Source organism: Triticum urartu, chromosome 6 (genome assembly GCF_003073215.2).
Source record: "Triticum urartu cultivar G1812 chromosome 6, Tu2.1, whole genome shotgun sequence".
Classification (NCBI taxonomy): Eukaryota; Viridiplantae; Streptophyta; class Magnoliopsida; order Poales; family Poaceae; genus Triticum; species Triticum urartu.
In genome coordinates, this window is record NC_053027.1 from 487078401 (window position 1) to 487100558 (window position 22158).

At 43.0% G+C, this 22158-nt stretch overlaps 1 protein-coding gene across 3 annotated transcripts; it reads left to right on the top strand.

The window, feature by feature from the left end:
* The first annotated feature begins 12891 nt into the window (after positions 1-12891).
* Positions 12892-17698, top strand: LOC125514441 (zinc finger protein CONSTANS-LIKE 10-like). 3 transcript variants are annotated; one of them, XM_048679778.1, is made up of 5 exons: positions 12892-13134; positions 14826-15487; positions 15852-16052; positions 16361-16605; positions 16969-17698. In XM_048679778.1, the coding sequence occupies exons 2-5, from the start codon at positions 14918-14920 to the stop codon at positions 17096-17098; spliced, it is 1146 nt and encodes a 381-aa protein (XP_048535735.1). In that variant the 5' UTR covers positions 12892-13134; positions 14826-14917; the 3' UTR covers positions 17099-17698. The 3 variants fall into 3 exon arrangements, with proteins under 3 accessions (XP_048535735.1, XP_048535737.1, XP_048535736.1); XM_048679780.1 differs by having other exon boundaries at positions 16364-16605; XM_048679779.1 differs by lacking the exon at positions 12892-13134 and adding an exon at positions 13252-14023.
* Positions 17699-22158: the final 4460 nt, after the last annotated feature.

A 22158-nucleotide genomic window follows, 5' to 3' on the forward strand; every position in this document is an offset into this window, starting at 1 on the left:
GATAATCCAAATGATATTTCTATGTCTGATGCTGAAACACAATCTGGTAATGAACATGAACCTAGTAAAAATATTAATGATGATGTTCATGATGATGCTCAACCTAGTAATGATAATGATGTAGAAATTGAACCTGATGTTGATCTTGATAACCCACAATCAAAGAATCAACGTTATGATAAAAGAGACTTTATTGCTAGGAAACATGGTAAAGAAAGGGAACCTTGGGTTCAAAAACCCATGCCTTTTCCTCCGAAACCATCCAAGAAAAAGGATGATGAGGATTTTGAGCGCTTTGCTGAAATGATTAGGCCTATCTTTTTGCGTATGAGATTAACTGATGTGCTCAAAACAAATCCTTATGCCAAATATATGAAGGACATCATTACTAATAAAAGAAAGACACCGGAAGTTGAAATTTCCACCATGCTTGCTAATTACACTTTTAAGGGTGGAATACCAAAGAAACTTGGAGACCCCGGAGTACCTACTATACCTTGCTCCATTAAAAGAAATTATATTAAAACCGCTTTATGTGATCTTGGAGCCGGTGTTAGTGTTATGCCTCTCTCTTTATATCGTAGACTTGACTTGAATAAGCTGACACCTACTGAAATATCTTTGCAAATGGCTGATAAATCAACTGCTATACCTGTCGGTATTTGTGAGGATGTGCCTGTAGTGGTTGCGAACATTACTATTTTAACGGACTTTGTTATTCTTGATATTCCCGAGGATGATAGTATGTCTATTATTCTTGGAAGACCTTTTCTTAATACTGCAGGGGCTGTTATTGATTGCAACAAAGGCAATGTCACTTTTCATGTTAATGGTAATGAGCATACGGTACACTTTCCGAGGAAACAACCTCAAGTTCATAGTATCAATTCTATTGGGAAAATTCCATCGATTATATTTGGAGGTTTTGAATTTCCTCTCCCTACTGCCAAGAAGAAATATGATATTCTTATTATAGGGGATGTGCATATCCCCGTTGAGGTAACTTAGTGTTATTCGAAATTTCTCCGGTTTCATGATTATCGGAATGAGTTTGTTAACAAGACTTGATCAACCTTGTTAGTGGATTCTTTTTGATGAGCATGAGATGGATGAAACTAGAAGCACAAAATCTTATGTACCCTCTCTATACTTTCTGTTATTTATATTAAATAAAGTAAAAATAGTATTTTCTATCCGTTTCCTGACTTATCTGTGCAATATAAAAATATCCCAAAAATAAAAGTCCTCAGAATGCCATGCCAATTTAATATGATTTTTTCGGGAATATTTGAGGATTTACTGTGCAAAAATTACCGCGGGAGGAGATGCCACCTGGCCACGAGGATGGTGGACCCCCCCTATAGGGCGCGCCCCCCTGCCTCATGGGCCCATGGTGGCCCTCCTCCACTTATCCCAGCATCCATCTTCTTCCTCTATCTCACACAAACCCGAAAAACCAACTCAAGCACGAGTTCCAGCCACTTTTGCTGTGATTTTCGATCTCCTTGCTCAAAGCACCTCTCGCAAAACTGCTTGGGGAGATTGTTCCTTGGTATGTGACTCCTCCATTGGTCCAATTAGTTTTTGTTCTAGTGCTTTATTCTTTGCAAATTTATGCTGCATAGGTGACCATGTTCTTGAGCTTGCATGTCAAATTTATATGGTTCCAAGTAGTTCTAATGCTTGATATAGGCCCTAGGCACTTGTAGGAGTAGTTGCTATCAATATTATTGAGTTTGGTTTACTTTTATTTTGAAGTTACTAAAAATTTCAGAATTTTTCAGAGGAAAACAATATGCTTAGGAAGATGTTCCAAGGTGGTTCCTCTAAGAAGCAAGGACCCAGGATTGCTATGCGCGATGCTGACGAGGATCCACCAAGAGACGCTTCGGTACGGCCTTGCGAATGGCCGTCGGAAAATTTTATGGACCGTGCGGGAATTAAAGATGAATTCAAAGCATATTTGCGCAATGCCGGTCTTGAGGATTTTGAGGCCAACAAATGCCCCCAGTATCATGATCTCACAAGTTCATTTGTGAGGAGGTTTGAGTATTCATCTTCGCGTAATTCTCCTTCAGTCATGTTTGATCTTTATGACAAATCTTATACCATGGACTTAGAAGATTTTACTTCTGCTTGCAAACTTCCATCATGGGGTAGTGTTAGGGATCCCCCTAAATCTGAATTTAGAAACTTTCTTGCTAGTATAACTGTGGGGGAATCTAGAGATATAACGCAGGCTACCATAGGGAGCATTCGCTTTCCTGCTATACATTATTTTGCTCTTTTTATCGGTAGATGCATAAATGCTAAGGATGAAGCATGTCACATGTGTGTCCCTGATCTCAGCATTCTTAGGAGTGCTGTGTTAGGAGACCAATCTTATCATATGGGAGCCATTGTAGCTCGTAGGTTGCATCATAATAGACATAATGGAGATTTCTTTGGAGGAATTTATGCAACCCGCTTAGCTCATTTTCTTGAAATAGACATTCGTGGGGGTGATATGGAGTTGCCTCCTGCATATTTAGATTATGACTCTATGGCTTCGCACCAGTTTGTCGAGAGGGCTGAATCACCTCTCTTATATCGGTTAATTTTTGATAAACGACGTGTTTTCCGTATTACTCTCCCTGCTCCTACCTTCTTTGATTCACAGACAAAAGGAAGATATGTTATCACCAGAGAGGAGGCAGAAGAGTACGAGAGGAGAGCGAAGGCAGCCCGACTCCACGCTGCAGCTCAGCAGGCGATAACCGCTGCACATCAGTATGATCCCAACTATCCTTCCTCATCACAGTACGACCCCAAAAACTATTATTATGGATATCCGCCAGGCCAGCCGTGGCCATAGACCAACTTAGGTCAAAAGCCTAAGCTTGGGGGAGTACGTATTTCTCACCGACATTACATTTATGTTCACACACACTCATTGCTAGATGTCGGTGCTCATACTTTTTCACTGTAATATCCATGCTAGTTTATCTTCCTTTTCCTGCTTTCTTCTTGTGTGTTTGTTAAACCTTAAGAAAAAAAATTAGTAGTAGTTTATTTTTCTGCTATAGTAGTAATAATAAAAAAACAAAACCCAAAAATATTTCCCGTTCATCTTTTGCTTGTTGGGAGCTTTCCCGTGTAAATAGTTTTATTTCTTTTCTTTTCTTTGGGGGTCAGTAGGAGAATACCATAATTAAATTGTTGAAGTGACTCTTATATGCATTATTGTTGATTTAACCCAGAGCCCATATTGCCTTGTATTCTCCTGTTTATTGAATGCTCGCAAATTCCAGCTTAGTCCAATGCACGTGCACTCTTATTATTATTCACACCGTTCGGTCGTGCAAGTGAAAGGCAATTATGATCATATATGATGGACTGACTGAGATGAGAAAAGCTGGTATGAACCCGACCTCTTTTGTTTTTGTAAATATGATGAGTCCCTCGTTCTTGAATCAGCTTATTATGAATAAACATGTTTGCAATGACAATTAGAGATCATAGTTGCTTGTGCCATGCTTGATTAGCTATGAATTATAATGATTTACCTTGTATGCCAACATGCTATTGAGATGATTATGATGTGGTATGATGGGGTGGTATCCTCTTTTGAATGATTTAAGTGACTTGACTTGGCACATGTTCACGCATGTAGTTGAAACAAAATCAACATAGCCTTCACGATATTTATGTTCATGGTGGATTATATCCTACTCATGCTTGCATCCAATGTTTATTAATTTTAATGCATGTACATGGCTGTTATCGCTCTCAACTTGGTCGCTTCCCAGTCTTTTGCTAGCCTTCACTTGTACTAAGCGGGAATACTGCTTGTGCATCCAATCCCTTAAACCCCAAAGTTATTCCAGATGAGTCCACCATACCTTCCTATATGCGGTATCTACCTGCCGTTCCAAGTAAATTTGTATGTGCCAAACTCTAAACCTTCAAATAAACATTCTGTTTTGTATGCTCGAATAGCTCATGTATCAACAAAGGCTGTCCTTATCTTCCGTGTTAGGCGGGTTATTCTCAAGAGGAGTGGACTCCGCTCCTCACTCACGAGAAAATGGCTGGTCACCGGGATGCCCAGTCCCATGCTTTATGCAAACTAAATCAAAATTAATTGCAAACAAAACTCCCCCTGGGACCTGATGTATGTTGGAGGCACTCATTATTTCGAGCAAGCCATGGATTGATGCTTGTTGGTGGAGGGGGAGTATAAACTTTACCATTCTGTTTGGAAACCGCCTATAATGTGTTTAGCATGGAAGATATCGCCATCTCTTAGTTGTTACGTTGACAATGAAAGTATACCGCTCAAAATACAAGTTATCTCTATTTCAAAATCGAGCTCTGGCACCCCTACAAATCCCTGCTTCCCTCTGTGAAGGGCCTATCCATTTACTTTTATGTTGAGTTATCACCCTCTTATTAAAAAGCACTAGCTGGAGAGCACATCCGTCATTTGCATTCATCACTGTTAATTTATACTGGGTATGACTATGATTGGATCTCTTTTACCATGAATTACAATGTCTAGTCAATCCTTGATCTTTAAAGGTGCTCTGCATTTATGTTTTGCGGTCTCAGAAAGGGCTAGCGAGATACCATCTTGTTATATCATATTATGATTGTTTTGAGAAAGTGTTGTCATCTGAGATTTATTATTATGGCTTGCTAGTTGATTATGCTATTGATATGAGTAATTGTGAGACCTGAGAATTATTGCAAATGTGGTTAGTTATGATCTATGCTGAAAACTTGAATGCTGGCTTGACATAGTTACAACAACAAGAGCAAACAGAGTTTGTAAAAGTTTTTCTTTCTTTCTTTCAGTTTGTCAACTGAATTGTTTGAGGACAAGCAAGGGTTTAAGCTTGGGGGAGTTGATACGTCTCCGTCGTATCTACTTTTCCAAACACTTTTGCCCTTGTTTTGGACTCTAATTTGTATGATTTGAATGGAACTAACCCGGACTGACGCTATTTTCAGCAGAATTACCATGGTGTTGTTTTATGTGCAGAAAACAAATATTCTCGGAATGACCTGAAACTCCACGGAACATCTTAGAAAAAACAATAAAAAATCCTCGCCAAAGATGAAGACCGGGGGGGCCACACCCTTCTCACGAGGATGGGGGGCGACCCCCCTAGGGCGCGCCCCCCTACCTCGTGGGCCCCCTGGAAACCCTCCGACGCCAACTCCAACTCTATATATTTGCTTTCGGAGAGAAAAAAATCAGAGAGAAGAAATCATCGCGTTTTACGATATGGAGCCGCCGCCAAGCCCTAAAACCTCTTGGGAGGGCTGATCTGGAGTCCGTTCGGGGCTCCAGAGAGGGGGATTCGTCGCCGTCGTCATCATCAACCATCCTCCATCACCATTTTCATGATGCTCACCACCATGCGTGAGTAATTCCATCGTAGGCTTACTGGATGGTGATGGGTTGGATGAGATTTATCATATAATTGAGTTAGTTTTGTTAGGGTTTGATCCCTAGTATCCATTATGTTCTGAGATTGATGTTGCTATGACTTTGCTATGCTTAATGCTTGTCACTAGGGCCCGAGTGCCATGATTTTAGATTGAACCTATTATGTTTTCATGAATATATGTGAGTTCTTGATCCTATCTTGCAAGTCTATAGTCACCTACTATGTGTTATGATCCGGCAACCCCGAAGTGACAATAATCGGGACCACTCCCGGTGATGACCATAGTTTGAGGAGTTCATGTATTCACTATGTGCTAATGCTTTGTTCCGGTTCTCTATTAAAAGGAGGCCTTAATATCCCTTAGTTTCCAATAGGACCCCGCTGCCACGGGAGGGTAGGACAAAAGATGTCATGCAAGTTCTTTTCCATAAGCACGTATGACTATATACGGAATACATGCCTACATTATATTGATGAATTGGAGCAAGTTCTGTGTCGCCCTATGTTATGACTGTTACATGATGAACCGCATCTGGCATAATTATCCATCACTGATCCATTGCCTACGAGTTTTCCATATACTGGTTTACGCTTATTTACTTTCCCGCTGCTACTGTTACAATCACTACAAAATACCAAAAACATTACTTTTGCTGTCTTTACTTTTGTTGCTGCTACCGCCACTATCATATTACTTTGCTACTAAACACTCTGCTGCAGATACTAAGTTTCCAGGTGTGGTTGAATTAACAACTCAGCTGCTAATACTTGAGAATATTCTTTGGCTCCCCTTGTGTCAAATCAATAAATTTGGGTTGAATACTCTACCCTCGAAAGCTGTTGTGATCCCCTATACTTGTGGGTTATCAGACACGAGGCCTCCACGAGAGTGGAGGGCGCGCCCTACCCCCCTAGGCGCGCCCCCTACCTCGTGGGCACCCCGTGCGCTCTCCGGACTCCGTTTTCTTACACGACACGTATTTTGGTTGGTAAAAATTCATTATATAATCCCCCGGGGGTTTTGACTCCCGTATCACGCAAATATCTCTTGTCTTTGTTTTGAGTTGTCCTGCTACAGACAGAGCAACATGTCGTCCCAGGATTCGTAAGGAGAAAGCTATGTGGCTGATTACCTTGCAAATCCTAAGGTCTATAGGGATGTGGAGCATTGTGGTTGGACTACGGAAGAAGAAGAGGACCATGAACCCAAGGGAAAGGAGGAGACGAGCTCAGATGAAGATGAAGTTCCCCTACCTCAACCTGGGGACATGCATGTGGAGTTCAAAAAGTCAAGCCTCCCGGATAGAGTAAACAAACCTAAGATAGAGTTTATCCCTTTTCACCTCTTGCAGGAAAACAAGCAGGAACTATGCAAAAAGATACTGAGCCTGGAATAGGAGATCAAGGACCTAAGGGACCAAAATTTTGTCCTCAAGCGCAAATTAAGGAAGAAGCCTACGCCATCAACAAAACCATCACCTTCTCCCCCAACAAAGAAGAATTGAGTATCTGGTATGGGCACTCCCCTTGGCAGCTGCCAAGCTTGGGGGAGTGCCCCGGTATCGTATCACCATCACTTTTATCTTTACCGTTTTTCTTAGTTCGATCCTTTTGATAATATCTTGATCTATTAGAATAAAAGTTCTTAGTATGATCTAGTCGTGAGTTTTGCTTTATAATTCTCCTATGTAATCGAGTCCGTGAGCTATATAATAAAGATTAGTGTTGAGTCAAGGGCTTGATTATTTTTCCATGATCCTAAGGGAATAAAATAAAAGAGAAAGAAATAAAAAGAAACAAAGAGATCATGTGAGTCTCATGGAGAGTAATGAGCTCACATAGAAAAAAGTATGATGAATAAAAGTTGTTGAGGGTTGACAAGCATAGTTTTTGGTCATCGTTGCAATTAATAGGAAGTAATAAAGAAAGAGAGGTCTTCACATATAAATATACTATCTTGGACATCTTTTATGATTATGAGCACTCATTAAAATATGACATGCTAAAGAGTTGATGTTGGACAGGGAAGACAACGTAATAGATTATGTTTTCTTACATCTGAGATAAATTATATTGTCATGGATCATCCAACATGGTTGAGCTTGCCTTTCTCCCTCATGCTAGCCAAATTCAACGCACCAAGTAGAGATACTACTTGTGCTTCCAAATACCCTTAAACCAGTTTTGCCATGAGAGTCCACCATACCTACCTATGGATTGAGTAAGATCCTCCAAGTAAGTTGTCATCGGTGCAAGCAATAAAAATTGCTCTCTAAATATGTATGACTTATTAGTGTGGGAGAAAATAAGCTTTATACGATCGTGTGATATGGAAGAAATAAAAGCGACAGACTGCATAATAAAGGTCCATATCACAAGTGGCAATATAAAGTGACGTTCTTTCGCATTAAGATTTTGTGCATCCAACTAGAAAAGCGCATGACAACCTCTGTTTCCCTCTGTGAAGGGCTTATCTTTTACTTTTATCCCCTACATTGCATAAGAGTCATGGTGATCTTCACCCTTCCTTTTTACATTTTATCCTTTGGCAAGCATAGTATATTGGAAAGATCCTGGTATATGTGGCTAATTGGATGTGAGTTTTCATGAACTATTATTGTTGATATTACCCTTGAGGTAAAACGTTGGGAGGCAAAACTATAAGCCCCTATCTTTCTCTGTGTTCGATTAAAACTCCATACCCATAAGTATTGCGTGAGTGTCAGCAATTGTGAAAGACTATATGATAGTTGAGTATGTGGACTTGCTGAAAAGCTCTTATACATTGACTCTTTCCTATGTTATGATAAATTGCAATTGCTCCAATGACTGAGATTATAGTTTGTTAGTTTTCAATGAAGTTTACGATTCATACTTGAAATTGTGATTGAATTATTATTTTAGCATAAGAAATCATATGACAATAATTATGTAAGTTGTTGTTCTAAGAATGATCATGATGCCCTCATGTCCGTATTTTATTTTTATCGACACCTCTATCTCTAAACATGTGGACATATTTTTCGATTTCGGCTTTTCGCTTGAGGACAAGCGAGGTCTAAGCTTGGGGGAGTTGATACGTCCATTTTGCATCATGCTTTTATATCGATATTTATTGCATTATGGGTTGTTATTACACATTATGTCACAATACGTATGACTATTCTCTCTTATTTTACAAGGTTTACATGAAGAGGGAGAATGCCGGCAGCTGGGATTCTGGGCTGGAAAATGAGCAAATATTAGAGACCTATTCTGCACAGCTCCAAAAGTCCGAAAACTTCACGGAAGACGTTTTCAGAATATATAAAAAATACTCAGCGGAAGAGATTCACCAGGGGGCCACACCCTGCCCACGAGGGTGGGGGCGCGCCCTACCCCCTGGGCGCATCCCCTACCTCGTGGGCCCCCTGGTGGCCCTCCGGTGGCCATCTTCTGCTATATGAAGTCTTTTGATGGGAAAAAATAGCAAGCCATCGTCTCGGACGAAACTCCGCCGCCACGAGGCGGAACCTTGGCGGAACCAATCTAGGGCTCTGGCGGAGCTGTTCTGCCGGGGAAACTTCCCTCCCGGAGGGGAAAATCATCGCCATCGTCATCATCAAAACACTCCTCTCATCGGGAGAGGGCAATCTCCATCAACATCTTCATCAGCACCATCTCCTCTCAAAACCCTAGTTCATCTCTTGTATCCAATTCTTGTCTCTAAGTCCGGGATTGGTGCTAGTAGGTTGCTAGTAGTGTTAATTACTCCTTGTAGTTGATGCTAGTTGGTTTATTTGGTGGAAGATCATATGTTCAGATCCTATATGCATATTAATACCCCTTTGATTATGAACATGTTTATGCTTTGTGAGTAGTTACGTTTGTTCATGAGGACATGGGAGAAGTCTTGCTATTAGTAGTCATGTGAATTTGGTATTCGTTCGATATTTTGATGAGATGTATGTTGTCTCTCCTCTAGTGGTGTTATGTGAACGTCGACTACATGACACTTCACCATTATTTGGGCCTAGAGGAAGGCATTGGGAAGTAATAAGTAGATGATGGGTTGCTAGAGTGACAGAAACTTAAACTCTATTTTATGTGTTGCTTCGTAAGGGGCTGATTAGGATCCATATGTTTCATGCTATGGTTAGCTTTACCTTAATACTTTTGTTGTAGTTGCGGATGCTTGCAATAGAGGTTAATCATAAGTGGGATGCTTGTCCAAGTAAGGACAGTACCCAAGCACCGGTCCACTCACATACCAAATTATCAAAGTACCGAACGCGAATCATATGAGCGTGATGAAAACTAGCTTGATGATATTCCCATGTGTCCTCGGGAGCGCTTTTCTCTATATAAGAGTTTGTCCAGACTTGTCCTTTGCTATAAAAAGGATTGGGCCACCTTACTGCACTTTATTTACTTTTGTTACTTGTTGCTCGTTACAAATTATCCTATCACAAAACTATCTGTTAGCACTTATTTCAGTACTTGCAGAGAATACCTTGCTGGAAACCGCTTATCATTTCCTTCTGCTCCTCGTTGGGTTCGACACTCTTACTTATCTAAAGGACTACGATAGATCCCCTATACTTGTGGGTCATCAGCGGCGGTGCTGCAGGGTTGACGGGGAGGACCGGTGGTGCGGCTATTGGCGGCGACGTGCGGGTTGGCTGATCCAGCCCGTACATGGCTGGCCGACGGCTGCGTGGAAGGGCCAGCGAGGGGCGCCGGAGGCCTCTGCTGGCGATCCGGCGGAGTTTCTGGATCGGATTTGGTCGTCACGTCCGACCCGTCCGGCCGTTTGGGATACTGCGGGTGCCCGGCGGTCTGCTGCCGTATCTCCGCCGGAGTACCGACGGCGACGTACGTCTTCATGGCGAGGTTCCGCTCGGTTCCAGCCAGCCGCGAGATCGGGACGGCGTGGCTTCCGGTGAAAATTGCGCCTGACTGCGGTCTTGGCGGACGATGGCGGCGTCTCGGACGTCGTTCCCTTCTCGAGGCATCGTCGTTGCAGGTCACGTCAAGCTAATCGGGAAGTTCCGGAGGAAACCCTAGATCTGGTCTACTAGATCGGAGGATGACGGCGCCTTCGGTGTCATTCTTCCTCCTGGAGGCATCGTTTTGGAGCAAGTGTTGGTTGGAGGGGACAAGAGAAGGAGCGGTGTTTCATCTTGCTCATTGATGATGACGGATCTCGGCGGCGTGGCGCAGTGGAGACTCGGCGCCCGATGCACGGAGATGGACACGCGCAGGAGAATGACGTTGTTTGGCGTCGTGGTGGCTTCGGCACCAGCTAGACCAGGCAAGGTGCATGCAGCAGTACAACTATGAAGATGGATTGGTGGCAGGTGGCTGCGACGGCCTCATACCCGGCAGGCGTCCTGGTGCCGGACTGGTAGGTGCCCATACCCGGCAGACGTCCTGGTTGGGACCTCGGGTCTTAGATGTTAGGTTTGGCTTCGAGGTTTGTTTGGTACTAGGCCCAAACTATCAGCATCCTTTTATCAATTGGATATGAGTAGCGACAGTTTTGTTGCCTAGACGGTGGCTTCAGCCTTATTGTTGTATGACTTTGTAAAGTCTTGTGTGAATAATTAATAAAGTGGCTGCATGCATTGTCCAGATGCAGAGGCCGGGGTCCTCCTCCATTTCTAAAGAAAAAAATGACAATCTTTTGACACTTTTGTTTACTGACACACGGTTAATTAACCATTTTTTTAAATAATGTTGCATGTCGTGCACGTGGAACCTATAGCCGACACCATTGATATCAAGACACTTGAGCAATTATCTATTAGAAGAAAAATAAATAACAACTCATCTATCAAACAATTAGCGTCGAAAATGGATAGCACTGAGGCGCGCGACTTAAGCCTACGGTGTGAAATATGATGTTCAGTCGTAGTATCATTGGACGCTGGTTTGTCTTGATCGGGCAGCATCTTTCGGCGTCTCCTAGCTTGAAAAAATGTTTCGGGGAAAAAGGACCGAGGTGTCGATCCATGCAGCACGACAAGATGGACCATATAACGAGCGACGGTAATGATCCACTTGTTTCGGCTTGGACCCAGGAAAAAGGCGCCGCTTCCGCCTGTGTTGATTCCTCCTGGCACAGGGTACATGGACAAGATGATAAGGCCCTAGGGGGCATTATTGTAAGTAAACAATCAAGGTACTAGTAACGCAGTAGAATGGCACCTTCCATGTCATCTTCAACCTAATAATTCGACCCTGGACAGCTTAAACGACGGTAGTAGCAGGTTTTGGGCTTTTGGAGCTCCAAGATTTCGGATAAGGAGGAGACTGGAAACCGTCACTCCGCACTTCAGTTCGACAACAAGGCAGTCATCAGTAGCGGGACGCCAAGTTTTTCTCGCCTCTGAAAGCGTTGCGTGCTACTGGTAGTAAAAGCCAGTGACTTACTTTTTGCTGCTTGAAAGAGATCGCGTAGGGTCAAGTATTAGAAGACGCCTCCTGGATTTACTCTCTGAACCCCTAACAAAAAAGGATTTACTCTCTGAATTTCTCGCATTATTAAATCTCTGGTGCACCGGCTTAGCGACACACTGCTGCTATACCAGTGCGCAGTCATGTTATTTTTTTTCGAAAAAAAAAATCAGACCTACTATAAAAGTTCACAGGACGTATAAATCATCTCAAAAACAGTAAAATTACATACAATGAGCCGTCAAGGAGCCATTATCGAAGCTTCACTATAGAGTCGGCTTGACCTTGTCAATGACAACCAAAAAATCTCTGTTTATGTCCTTAAAAAGACGGCAAACACCGCCATCCATCAAAGCGCCGCACTTGCGATGACTAAAATACTCTAACATAAACTAATAATCGAGACGAAAGCACCGGGAATCATCTCCCCGCCACCGGTCGCCGGAGCAACAGGAAAAATGGAGACGGGTCCACGGGCTCGACAATGCAGTCTGGGTAAAGTTTGCCCGAACCATCTAAGGTCCGAGAGAGGAAAGCAAGAGAATGTCCCCTTACTTTATAATACTCGCTCTGTTCATAAATATAAGATGTTTTAAATATTTGAATGTAGACAGAAACTTTACACGGACGAAAATGAATGAGCAAACACATCGATATGCGTCCATATATATATACATCCAAATCATATAAAAATATTAAAACATTGACCGGAGGGAGTACTATACCTAAAAATGCTACTGTAGTAGTCAATCATGTTGGAAGAAAAACCATGCTGCCACACACACCAGTTCCGGCGCGTATGGGCGCCGCCGCTCCGCCATGCCGGTCCGTACCGCGCCGCGCCGGCAGAGAAAACAAAAGCGAGCACACACGGGCGAGGGGCAGAAGCGGAAACCGAGCCGGCTCGCCACTTGGCGAAAGGACGCGCACGTGGCACCGAGCCAAGCGCCCCCTTATCCAGCGCCCGGTGACGGTTCTGCCCCCAAAAGCGCAAAAGAGCGCCCGGAAAGGGCCCCGCCACCCTCATCCCCGTCGCCCTTTTCTCCCTTTACCTATTCTTCTCCTTTCTTCTCCCTCTGCCGCCGCTGCGCGCTCTCTCCACCTATTCCACCTCCTCCCTTCGCTTATCTCTCTCTCCACCCCCACCCTCCTCCTCCAGAAAAGTCATTTTTTAGTCCGGGTTCCCGTCGAAGCTTCGAGGATCCTCTCGCCCATCCGCGCCGTCGGGCGCGGCGCCTCCGCACGTCGAGGCGGCCGTCCGGTGAGCTCCCCTGCTAAGCCCTCCACCCGTCGTCGTCGATTGGTTTTGGTCGTTTCGTCGGTTTTTAGCTCCACTCCGTGGCAGCAGCCGTTCGTCCGCGCGATGGGTTCCGTGGGTCGAGCTGCTGCTGCTGCAGGCGATTGACCTGGCATCTGGGTGGGATTGCCAGACTGACCGGCGGCTGCCTGCTCGGTCTCGATGATCCGAGCGTTCGATCTCGGTGTCCTCCTCGTCTGTTCGAGCGGGTTCAAGTCTTTTTCATGTTTTATTTCGCGGGCTGCTCACGTTTTAACTCGTGTCGCGTGGAGCTGTGGTTAGATTCGGTTGCGTAAATTCTCATCTCAGTTGCTTACGGCATGGGATTTAGTATGATTTTTCACGCCTCACTTTTCATGCCGCCTGCCTACTGGCGGCGTAGTGGAAAAGCGCCCATCATCTATACTCCATAGGCCGCTACGGCTCTCTTTTTGCTCTTCTTGGCAGCGGCTATGGTTAGGCGCTGAAAGGATATCCCTGTCGCGGCTTAAATTCGAGCGTTTTCATTCTCAGGGAAAGTTCCTTGGCTTTATCCACACCCATGGTTTTCTCTAGGCTCAAGTTGGTATAAAAAGCGGGATTAGTGCCGCCCCGGGCTCGGATTAGTACCCTAAGGCAGCAACGATGTGTGAGTGTGACGCAGCAAACTGAATGGAAAGGTGTCCGTTTCATGTGCAGAAATAGGCGCCTTCTGATAAGACCGGCAACTAATCCGGCCATTTGCACCCGGGGTTGGGGTCGGTAGCCTTCCACAATTCCATCTGTGCGCCTCCATCCCTTTTGCTTCTCAGCTATGCTTGCCTAGGTCATGCTCCTGCTTCCTCAAAACAATGCTTTTGCTTGGTGCCTCCAGGTTGATACTTCTCTACCTTTTTGGTGTTATAAAATACTTGTCTGATTTTCGGAGCGAATGTAGTTTCATGTGTTGACTCCAATTTAAGTTGTTTTTCATTGTTTCTTCTTAGGCCCTGTTTGGATTAGCGTGTTTCTTTAGAATACACCGGTAAAAAATACAGGCCTCCGGCGGTCGGTTTCGTTTCCGGCCAGAAATCAGTCGTGACCGGTATAATACACCTGTAAATTTGACATCTTCATATTGCAATACACCGCATCGAAGCGCGGCCTTATGCATGCTTTACGGAGGTTATGTTGCTAAGGAGTAATAAATAAAATTGTAGTGTACATCAAGAAGTTCCCAAGACCAGTCAGCTGTACTTTTGCTTTTCAAACTCGAATTCTTTTTTTACCCTCGAATTCTTTATGCCCTGGCCGGCAATTCCAGGTGGACTCTGTCAAAACCAACTAAGTTTCTTTAAATGGAAATGCTCTATTAGCTAAATATATGGACGCAGTTGAATATTATCCTAGATCTCTGTTGTTACTAGTTGATGTCAAGATATGAATAAGATGGATCATTCTTGTTTCGTTATTAATATGGTGCCACTTTGCATGGTCTGTCTCAAAAGTACTATGGGCGGCATAAAACATGCCTTCTTTTCCTGTAAATTGTATACGTACACGTTGCTGCAAGTGGGTGGATTAGTTCCTAACTTGTTCCTTCTAGAATCATATTTGTATATATCTGCACAAAATTGGTCAAATAAGCTTCCTTCGGTGATAACAATCTCTTGTATCTGCATTCCAATGTCATGTAGGACCCTTCACTGGATTGAACTAAGAAAGCTCGCGACAGTGCCTGTTGTGGTGGCAGTGGCACTAAACAGCTGGAGGAAGAGCCCCCGTGATCATGGGTGCTCTTTGTGATTTTTGCGGGGAGCAAAGGCCAACAATTTATTGCCGATCGGATGCCGCATCCTTATGCTTATCGTGCGACCGTAATGTGCATTCGGCTAACACCCTTTCCCAGCGACATATGAGGACCCTTCTGTGTGATCGTTGTGCTTCACAGCCTGCAGCAGTCCGGTGTCTTGAAGAGAACACCTCACTTTGCCAAAACTGTGATTGGAGCGGGCATGCCGCAACATCCATGGCTGCCGGGCATCTAAGGCAGACCATAAACTGCTACTCGGGGTGCCCATCATCAGAAGAGCTGGCAAGAATCTGGTCCTTTGATTTTGATGCCCCTTCTGCAGCTGCTGAGCCGAACTGTGAGGAAGGAATAAGCATGATGAGCATTAATGACAGTGGTGTCAGTAACCATTGTGGCGTTCAACAGGATTGTAGCTTGCTGGATATAGCTAACTCATTACTCATGAGTGATCCGCCCACTAGCGAGAAGCTTAAATCTGAAGACGAAATGAATCTTCAACCACTTCCTACGCATCAGCCTGCTCAATCAGTTTCTATGGCACCTAAGGTACAACATTACTTACACGAATGTAGCCAAACAAACATTAGTCACGCAGTAGAGTTGCACTTGCAGTAAAATGTACCAATGCATACATATTCTGCAGGCGAATCATCGTCTCCATAACTTCACCTCGTAACCTGATTTTTTTTGGGGGGGGGGGGGGGGGGGGGGGGGGGGGGTGGTATGAAGTAGCAGATGGATTTGTATTGTTGGCAAAATGTTTTAAAAAAAATCTTAATCTGAACAGTCAAACAATTGCAATATTTTGGAATTCGGGGTCTTTTTGTGCATCGTCACATGATACTTAAAATGGCCTCCTCCGTCACTTTGTGTCATTGTATGCTTATGAAATGTTGGTTGCATCATTCAGGTACCCAGTGTAACAGATGACGATATGTTCAATGATGGCAGAATATATGAAAACTTCTGTGTGGATGATAATGACCTGACATTTGAGAATTATGAAGAACTGTTTGGTACTCCACACGTTCAGACAGAGCAACTATTTGATGATGCTGGAATTGACAGTTTCTTTGAATTGAAGGAAATGCCAGCTGCTGATTGTGACCAGGTTTGTATTTTTCTGCATTAAACTTGCTCTATCAATTATCTTTATCTGCGGAATTACTCCCGATCTTCAGTTTTTTCCCCTTCCCCCCAAAAATCAGTCTTATTTACCGCCCTCTGTACCTCCCGGTTAGAAGTTGCTATGTCAAGTTCAGTCGTCAAAATTCAGTTGTTGACCTTTTAGTTTCACAGCAAAGTAGTGAAGTTTCTTATCCATTCAAGGATTGTATTGCAGTATCCTATCAAAAGAGAAGGAATGCAGTCCATTTGATGGTTAATTGACTATTCTAAGACAATTTTTTGTGCTTTCAGCAGCTCAACCCCATGCGACCCGAATGTAGCAACGCGGTATCTGCTGATTCCAGTCTTTGTATTTCCCTCTCGTTCTCTGGTTTGACTGGTGAGAGCAATGCTGGAGATCACCAAGATTGTGAGGTATCACCACTGCTCCTTATGGGCGAGCAACCCTGGCTTCCTCCTGGTTCTGAAGGATCATCTGCCGGTGGTAGCAGAGGTAGCGCTCTCTCACGGTACATGGAGAAGAAGAAGAGAAGAAAGTAAGCACACCTCGTTGTGGCATTTCGTCTATTTTTTCTGATCATTTTTAGCAACACTAGAATTTCAGCGATCACCAATACATGCTTTAAGAACAATGTCTGCAATCATCATTTCCTGTTCAGAATTCTAAAAGCTTTACATTTACCAAGTAAATACTCGCACACGTGTCTGATGGCTGTGAAATCACAAATACTCTGTTAAGTTCAGCTAAGCTTTTCTTTATAGCTGTTTGTTAAAGGTGGCCTGTTACTTCTCTGACATGCCACCAGTTAGCTTCATCAGGCCGCATCCAGCTTTTAATTGTCTTTTTTTGTGTGCAAAAATTACTAAGCATCCTTTGGTGGCATTACTTTTTTTGACAGATTCGACAAGAAGATCAGGTACGCTTCTCGCAAGGCCAGGGCAGACGTGAGGAAGAGGGTCAAGGGCCGGTTCGTGAAAGCGGGCGAAGCATACGACTACGATCCGCTCAGCGACACACGAAGCTACTGAAGCCCAAACGCCATTGGCAATATCATCCAGTGTCAGACTAGCAACAATTATAAACTTGAGCAGCTCATGTGGTGTTGCTCGCACTAAGCAAGAGCGCATGCAGGGGAGCACTAGCACTTGTGCCGGACAGCGCAACCGGAAAAAGCGCTAAAAACACACCAGCTGGTGAGTTGGAAAATACTACAGATAGAGAAGCTGCAAATACGCAGGAAGTCCATGCTATGCCGCTGCTCCATTTTCTTTCTCCTTGGAAGTGGACGGAGCGTGCGTGCATATATCATTTCCTTCTTGGTGGGTGGTTTCGATCACTCTCCACCATCTGCGCATTAATCCAATACGATTACAGGGACTAGTCCTCCCAGCTCACCACCCACCGCATGCGTGGGCATATACCTGCCACTGCTTCCGTGTGCGGTGCGCTGGCTGCCAGGTCCTTGATTAATTATACTCGTGTACTTAGTTTCTTCCTGTGACATTATTTGTTTATGACGCAGGCGCTGGCAGCCTTGTTTTAAAACGAACTGCGGTGCTTGTTATAACTTGTAAAGTCTGTTCCTGTAATATAAAAGATGCTGGGTATGAAGTGGAAGCTTCCATGTATGTCAGCATGTCGACGCTGGGCCTCTGTTCTTTAATCTGTGCCAGAATAGCCATTCTTCAGGTCAGGCAATAGTGCACGTTTTCTTGACAGGCAAGCTGTGTTCATCCTGATCAGCGAGTGAAATGCATAAAACCACCACAATCGTGTCCTAACTTGCAACAATTCAAAACGTGGCAAAGTGCACCGAAAAGCTATCCTAGACAAGAGCAAAAAATACTGACAGAAAAAATTGCGCAGTATTTGACGTGTCTAAGCGTCCACGTGGCAGCAGAGCTGACCGCGAGCCGTAACGGCTGGGTCGGGACTGCGCTCGGTCGGAGCCAAGGGTTGACCCCGGTCGGTGTTCGGCGGTCATTCTCCCCCTCCCTCGCTCCCTTTGCTGTTGCGTTCCTCCGCTGCACCCTCGCGCTCCTGTGGTTGCCGCGCTGCTTGCCGTTGCTTGGTGATAGAGCTCAATCCAGGCCGCCATGGTCTCTTGGAGCGACGGTGAGAGCAGCGACGACTCCCTGGAAGAGTTCGACTCTCACGTAAGCTTTCTCTTCTCTGTCTCCTAGGTTAGGGTTACGATTGCTTGTGATTTGGGGATATACTGGATTTGAGTGTGTATTTAAAACGAATCCAGTCTACGTAATTCACTAGCTCTATCTGATTTAAGCTCAATCTAGCCGCCTCCGACCTTTAAAGACTTTGACTTTGAGGGCATTCAGGATTTCGAGTGCGACCACAAGAAAAATGCTAAAAAAATTGGAGCTTTCTAAGGCACTCTCACTGGAAGGAGGTTTTATGGTTGTGCGCATGATGTAAGTATCCATCTGTCTATGGATGTGATATTTAGTAGTTTAAAAGGCAGGATAATACAGTGAAATATGAATTGTGTCAATTGAAAAGCTAATTTATTTTCCCCGCAAAAAAGCTAATTTATTTAGTAGATTTAACCAAGTTAATGTACTAATGGAATCGATATCTTATGTAGTTGTAATCCTCTGCAAACATGAAACACTCTATGCATTGACATGTCACCATTTTGATTGGGTGTTGTTGATTTTGTTAGGTGTGCAAGTGTATTGTTGCTGATACACTGTATTGTTAAGTGTTGTAAATTTTAATCATCTATTCCAAAAATACTAATCAAGCATTTGAAAAATGTTAAATGTGTATAGAAAGAATGTTGACCATGTATTCAAAAAATATTAAATGCATGTAGAGAAAATTTTAAATGTGTGTAGAATAATGTTGACCACGTATTCAAAAAATGTTATTTAGGCATTTGAAAAATGTTAAACATGTACGGAAAAAACGTTGACCACGTATTAAAAATATTAATCAAACATTTGGAAAAACATTAAATATGTATAGAAAAAATATTGACCATGTATTAAAAAATGTTAAACTTATATTTGAAAAATGTTAACCAAGGATTTGAAAAAACATGTTAAATGTGTATAGGAAATATGTTGATCATGCACTTAAAAATGTTAAGAAACATTTGACAAAAAAATAAATGTGTATAAAAAATGTTGACCATGTATTCAATAAATTTACTTTTGTAGTGGAAAATTATATGTGTATTAGAAAAATGTACCGGATATACACCAAAAATGTGTGTAGAAAAACTATGAAACCCCGAGAGAAAACAAAATAAAAGCAATGAAAAACAAGAAAATAAACTAACAAAACGGAAGGAAATGAAGAAAAAAATAAAGAAATAAAGAAAAAGCTACTGAAAAACGAAAATGGGTCAAAGAAAACCAAATAAAAACAAAGAAAAAGGAAAGAAAAGAAAAGAACTCTTAAAAACAGAGAAATAAACTAAGGAAAAACAATGAGAAAATGAGAAAAAAAAAACAGTGGAAGACCGGCTCTATTTCTTCAACTAGGTCGCGACTCGCGACATACTAACTTAACATGAATCAGACGATGGCGCAGTGGCAAGCGTCAGTATGCTGCAAGTGAACGATCTGGGCATGTTACTGTAGATGTTCAGGCGAGTCTTCCATTGTACTCGCTATAAGCAAGATATGGCGTTACAGATAACTGGCGCCTTCGTTCAAGAAAAGAAAAACTTGTGCCTTCAGCGCCCGAACAGTACGCTGGCGGTCACGGGCACCATAGTGGGCCGTGGCCCAGGTATCTCATTCGCGATTACCTTTGTATCCCTCGACTTTTGAACTTTGAATAAATTGCATGCTGTTACTAAAAAAAAGATTTCCCTCAAACTGCTAAAAAATATAACTAGATTTCCCTCAAAAAAAAGGTATCGCACAAGATAAGGAAAAAGGTCCAAGTTTTTGAAGATTATTATTTTCTTATATTCCAAAGATAATAAAAGATGTTCGTGAAAATTTGAAAGTTCACAATTAATGAAACAAGTTGTGAATTAGATAAAATTTGAAAAAAAATTAAAACATGTTCACAAAATTCAAAAAAATATGTGCAAATTCAAAATAGTTTGCAAATACGAAAAAAATCACGAATTTGAAAAAGTTCATGGATTTAAAAAATGTTCACATATTTTTAAAGTTCATGAATTTTTGAAAAGTCTGCGGGTTTCATAAATGTTCACAAAGTTCAAAAAATTTCTCGGAATTTTTAGATTCAAATAAAGTTTACGTATTACCAAAAAGTTTAGAAATTTGAAGAAAACATCGATTTATTTTTTAAAATTTGGTAAAAGTTCATGGATTTGAACATCATTTTGCTAATTTGTAAAAATTTCATAGATTTTTCAAAATTAGAAATTCGTTGATTTCAAAAAGTTTGGTTGTTCGACAAAAGTTCACAAGATTAAATAAAGTTCATGGATTTCTAGGGAAAAAATCAAAAAATTGATAAGTTCATGGATTTGGAAAAGTTCAATAATTTGAAATAATGTTCCAAATTTGAAAGAAGTTCATGGATTTGAAAAATGTTGAGGAAATTCGAAAAAGTTCATGAATATGGAAATTGTTCATGAGTTATAAAAATTTCAAGACATTAAGTTCACAAAAATTAAAAAAGTTTATGAAGATTTAAGAAAGTAAAAACTAAAAGGAAAAAAGAAATAAAGTAAGATAAGAAGAAAAAAACACCAAAACCAGACAAGACCCGGTCCAGAAAAACCATAAATGGAAAAAATGTTGAAAGCTTCTAGAAACTGGTGTGGGAAGCTTCCCGAAACCAGAATGAAATCTTGCTACAATCCATATATGGGTCGGCCCATGTGCTAGCGAGGGGTGATCGGGCGTGGGCGTAGTTAATAGAATAGCATTTAACTAGCACTTGAAGCATGGAATAGGAAATGCGGGGAGCGTGTCCCATCCCTTCGGCCCATGACCTTGAGGATGTGAGCAACCCGCTCCAAGATGAAGGTGTATGTGTTTGTTCTCACTATATGGCCAGGCCCAGCTCTCTACCTCCGGCCCATGTTCGGACGTTTCAAGACTAGCGTGAAGGAGAGTGGCACTCTCCCTTATAGCGCCCAATGACCAGTAGCCTAACACCCCATCCCCTAGGAAGCTCCTCAAGTGGTAATGGCGGCCCTAGCTTTGATACCAATTGTTAGCGCCCCATCCCAACCCACGTTCAAGCATTTCCAGTGCGCATCAGACATGCTACCATAAGCGGAGAACCCACCACATCACAAAAAACTAGCTTGGAGGGAGTGTGACACTCTCCTTATAAAGTGGTCCCTACCCTTCTCCCGTAATTGAGGCGGGACTAAAATCACTGGTAAAGTCCAATCACCAGTAGCCTAACAGGCCAGTGCTTGCGTGTGGGCCTCGATCGCTCTTGGGGAAGCACCAACCTGACCTGGAACACCACTCCGCACTTCACTGTCCTGGCCAACGCCTTTGCCCCCCCGGTGCGCCTCCGTGATCGGCGACACTTCCAAGACGACCGTGATATCGACATGTTCTGCGCCCCACTCTCCCAGCTGCTCTCCGCGGAGCCAAACGGGAAAGTTCCGACCAAGTTCTACATGGGCCAGGTCCGGAACAGGCACTGGAAACCGGTGGGGTTCCTCAACTTCACCTACAAGCTCGGCAATGTCTACGTGGCTCCATCAATGGACCTATCAGCACCTCCCAAAACAAGTATGTGGGATGTTGTTCTCCAGAAAGTATGTGGGAGGCTGATTCTACCGAAAGTATGTGGGGGCTGATTCTCTAGAAAGATTTGAACTATATTTAGCGATATTTCATAAAACATTTTCTTTTGGTGGCTCAGCCCGCGATTTGTGCGACTCATGATGTTGTGTAGGTAGTAGAATCACAGTTTAAGCATTTTGAGAAGATAATGATTTGGGTAGTGGATGGAGACTGTGTCGGCATCAAGGTATTGCAACGCCCTCAGCCGCCCCAAGCTGCCTCCGTTCACTATAGCACTATAGTTATAGTGTTCGCTGTTGAACGAGTCTATAGCCTAACCATAGGTTGTTAGGATCAGCTCGTGTGCTGTATAGATAATGATCAAGTTAGGT

Coding starts and splice junctions, on each gene's coding strand:
- LOC125514441 (XM_048679778.1), top strand. CDS start 14,918: ATGGGTGCTCTTTGTGATTTTTGCGGGGAGCAAAGGCCAACAATTTAT. Junction 15,488..15,851: donor CAGTTTCTATGGCACCTAAG/GTACAACATTAC, acceptor TGCATCATTCAG/GTACCCAGTGTAACAGATGA. Junction 16,053..16,360: donor CAGCTGCTGATTGTGACCAG/GTTTGTATTTTT, acceptor TTGTGCTTTCAG/CAGCTCAACCCCATGCGACC.